At 37.1% G+C, this 1,870-nt stretch overlaps 1 protein-coding gene across 1 annotated transcript; it reads left to right on the plus strand.

Annotated features, from left to right (window-relative positions):
• Positions 1-236: 236 nt before the first annotated feature.
• LOC131687413 (uncharacterized) lies at positions 237-1,286 on the plus strand (the record flags this gene model as incomplete). The annotated part of the gene is made up of 1 exon (XM_058971494.1): positions 237-1,286. A coding segment is annotated over one exon (1,050 nt), but the record flags the coding sequence as incomplete, so codon positions are not given.
• Between the last annotated feature and the right edge of the window lie 584 nt (positions 1,287-1,870).

Below are 1,870 nucleotides of genomic sequence, written 5' to 3' on the forward strand. Positions count from 1 at the left end.
TGGTAACGTATAACTTAATCTTGCATTGCCAATTATTCATTGATTATTTTTTATTACATTTCACCGACAGATGCAAGAACAAAAACGGTAGACCAAATTTTATCGACGTCAGATTCTGAAGAGAAAGTTCTCATAATACATACTCTAGGGCTCTCTAGCAACGATGCGATTCCGGGTTGTTCTTATGAATATGACAATATTACTAGCAATATTGGTGAATCATCACTTAACCATGCATTGCCGATTATTCACTGATTAATCTTTACTACCTTTACACGACAGAAGCAAGATCAAAAGCCCAGTTTTCGTCGCTGTCAGATGATCCGATTTGTCCATCTAAGGGCAGTCTATTTGTCCCTACAATCAATTCAAAATCTACCGTATCTTCGGTTGTTACATCGTTAGAAGCCTCAAGTATGATAGTGAAAACACAGATAGAATTCACCATGGACGCAATGAGAGCTAACCCAAAGAAATACATGGGTGTATCCGTTGAATCATTTTGTTTGATAGAAATTTTAATAGATGTAACTAATCTCACGGAACGAGATCTTTTCTTGATTCTTCGGAAGATAAGACGGGACGAGCCATATTGGCAACTGGCCGATTATTTCTCGTTATCAGTTGCGTCTGTAAGCAGAATTATTGCTGAAAACGTATGCATCGTAAGCGAGGCAATGGAAGAGTTCATTATATGGCCAGAGCAGAATGAAATTCAATACAACTTACCGAATAGTTTTAAACACAGATATGCGGCTGTGAACACTATTATTGATTGCTTCGAAATACAGATCCAGAAACCATCAAACTCTATCCATCAAACTTTAACGTATTCCAATTACAAAAAATGCAATACCATAAAATATTTGATTGGTTGTTTACCAGATGGAACGATCAATTTTATATCAAAAGGAGCTGGCGGCAGAACTTCGGATCAAGAACTTGTTAAGCGTAGTGGATTTCTTAATAAAATTGAAGCAAATACGATGATAATGGCTGATCGCGGTTTCAAACTAATCGAAGCAGAACTCAGAACAAGAAAATGCATGCTGGTTAGACCTCCCAGTACAATCGCCAGCGAAACAATGTCAAAAAAGGACGTAATAGAAAATAAACGCATCGCAAGCCTCCGAATTCATGTAGAACGAGCCATTGGAAGACTGAGGGAATTCACAATATTGAAACCACATGCCACAGTTGATGCTAAGTTAGTTGCAAAACTGGATTTTTTTGTCACAATAGCTTGTGGTTTGTGCAACATTCAAGGAAATCTTATAAAAAAATAAAGTTTTCAGTTACGTTTGAATTACAATTTACTTTACTTAAATTCAAATAAATACTGGTTTTTAATCGAAGAGTAAATAGCCTTTTCCCAGAATAGATTCAACTGGCTTATAAGGTTTACAGTATTTTTCATTGTAAGTAACCTCTTTGATCATTACATTTTCAATTATTTCGTTTTTTTTCAAAAGATGGTACTGCTACACAGAAAATGGCTTTTTTCCTTCCAGTCAAATGCATTTGAAGATGCATTTGCGCAATCCACTTGGCACAAACATTACCGGACTCCGAAATGTAGTCACCAACTCTTTTCATTGAAGAAGGGCATTTCACCTCAAAAACTCTCTCGCTTTGGATACCATCAGGAGTTGCTCCTAAATGTGGATGATCGGCTGCCAAATACAACCCACTTCTCTCTATTTTTCCATATTGGTTCTGCACAACCTTCAAAACACGTTTCTCCATGACTTTGCCCCGCTTCATTTGGATCGACTCAAATGGGGTGTTGAAACCCATAATTCGTTCTTTAAGAGATCCATCGTAGGTTGTACATCTCGATGCTTCATAACATACTGATGCAGTTATGCGA

This window comes from Topomyia yanbarensis, chromosome 3 (genome assembly GCF_030247195.1).
Source record: "Topomyia yanbarensis strain Yona2022 chromosome 3, ASM3024719v1, whole genome shotgun sequence".
Classification (NCBI taxonomy): Eukaryota; Metazoa; Arthropoda; class Insecta; order Diptera; family Culicidae; genus Topomyia; species Topomyia yanbarensis.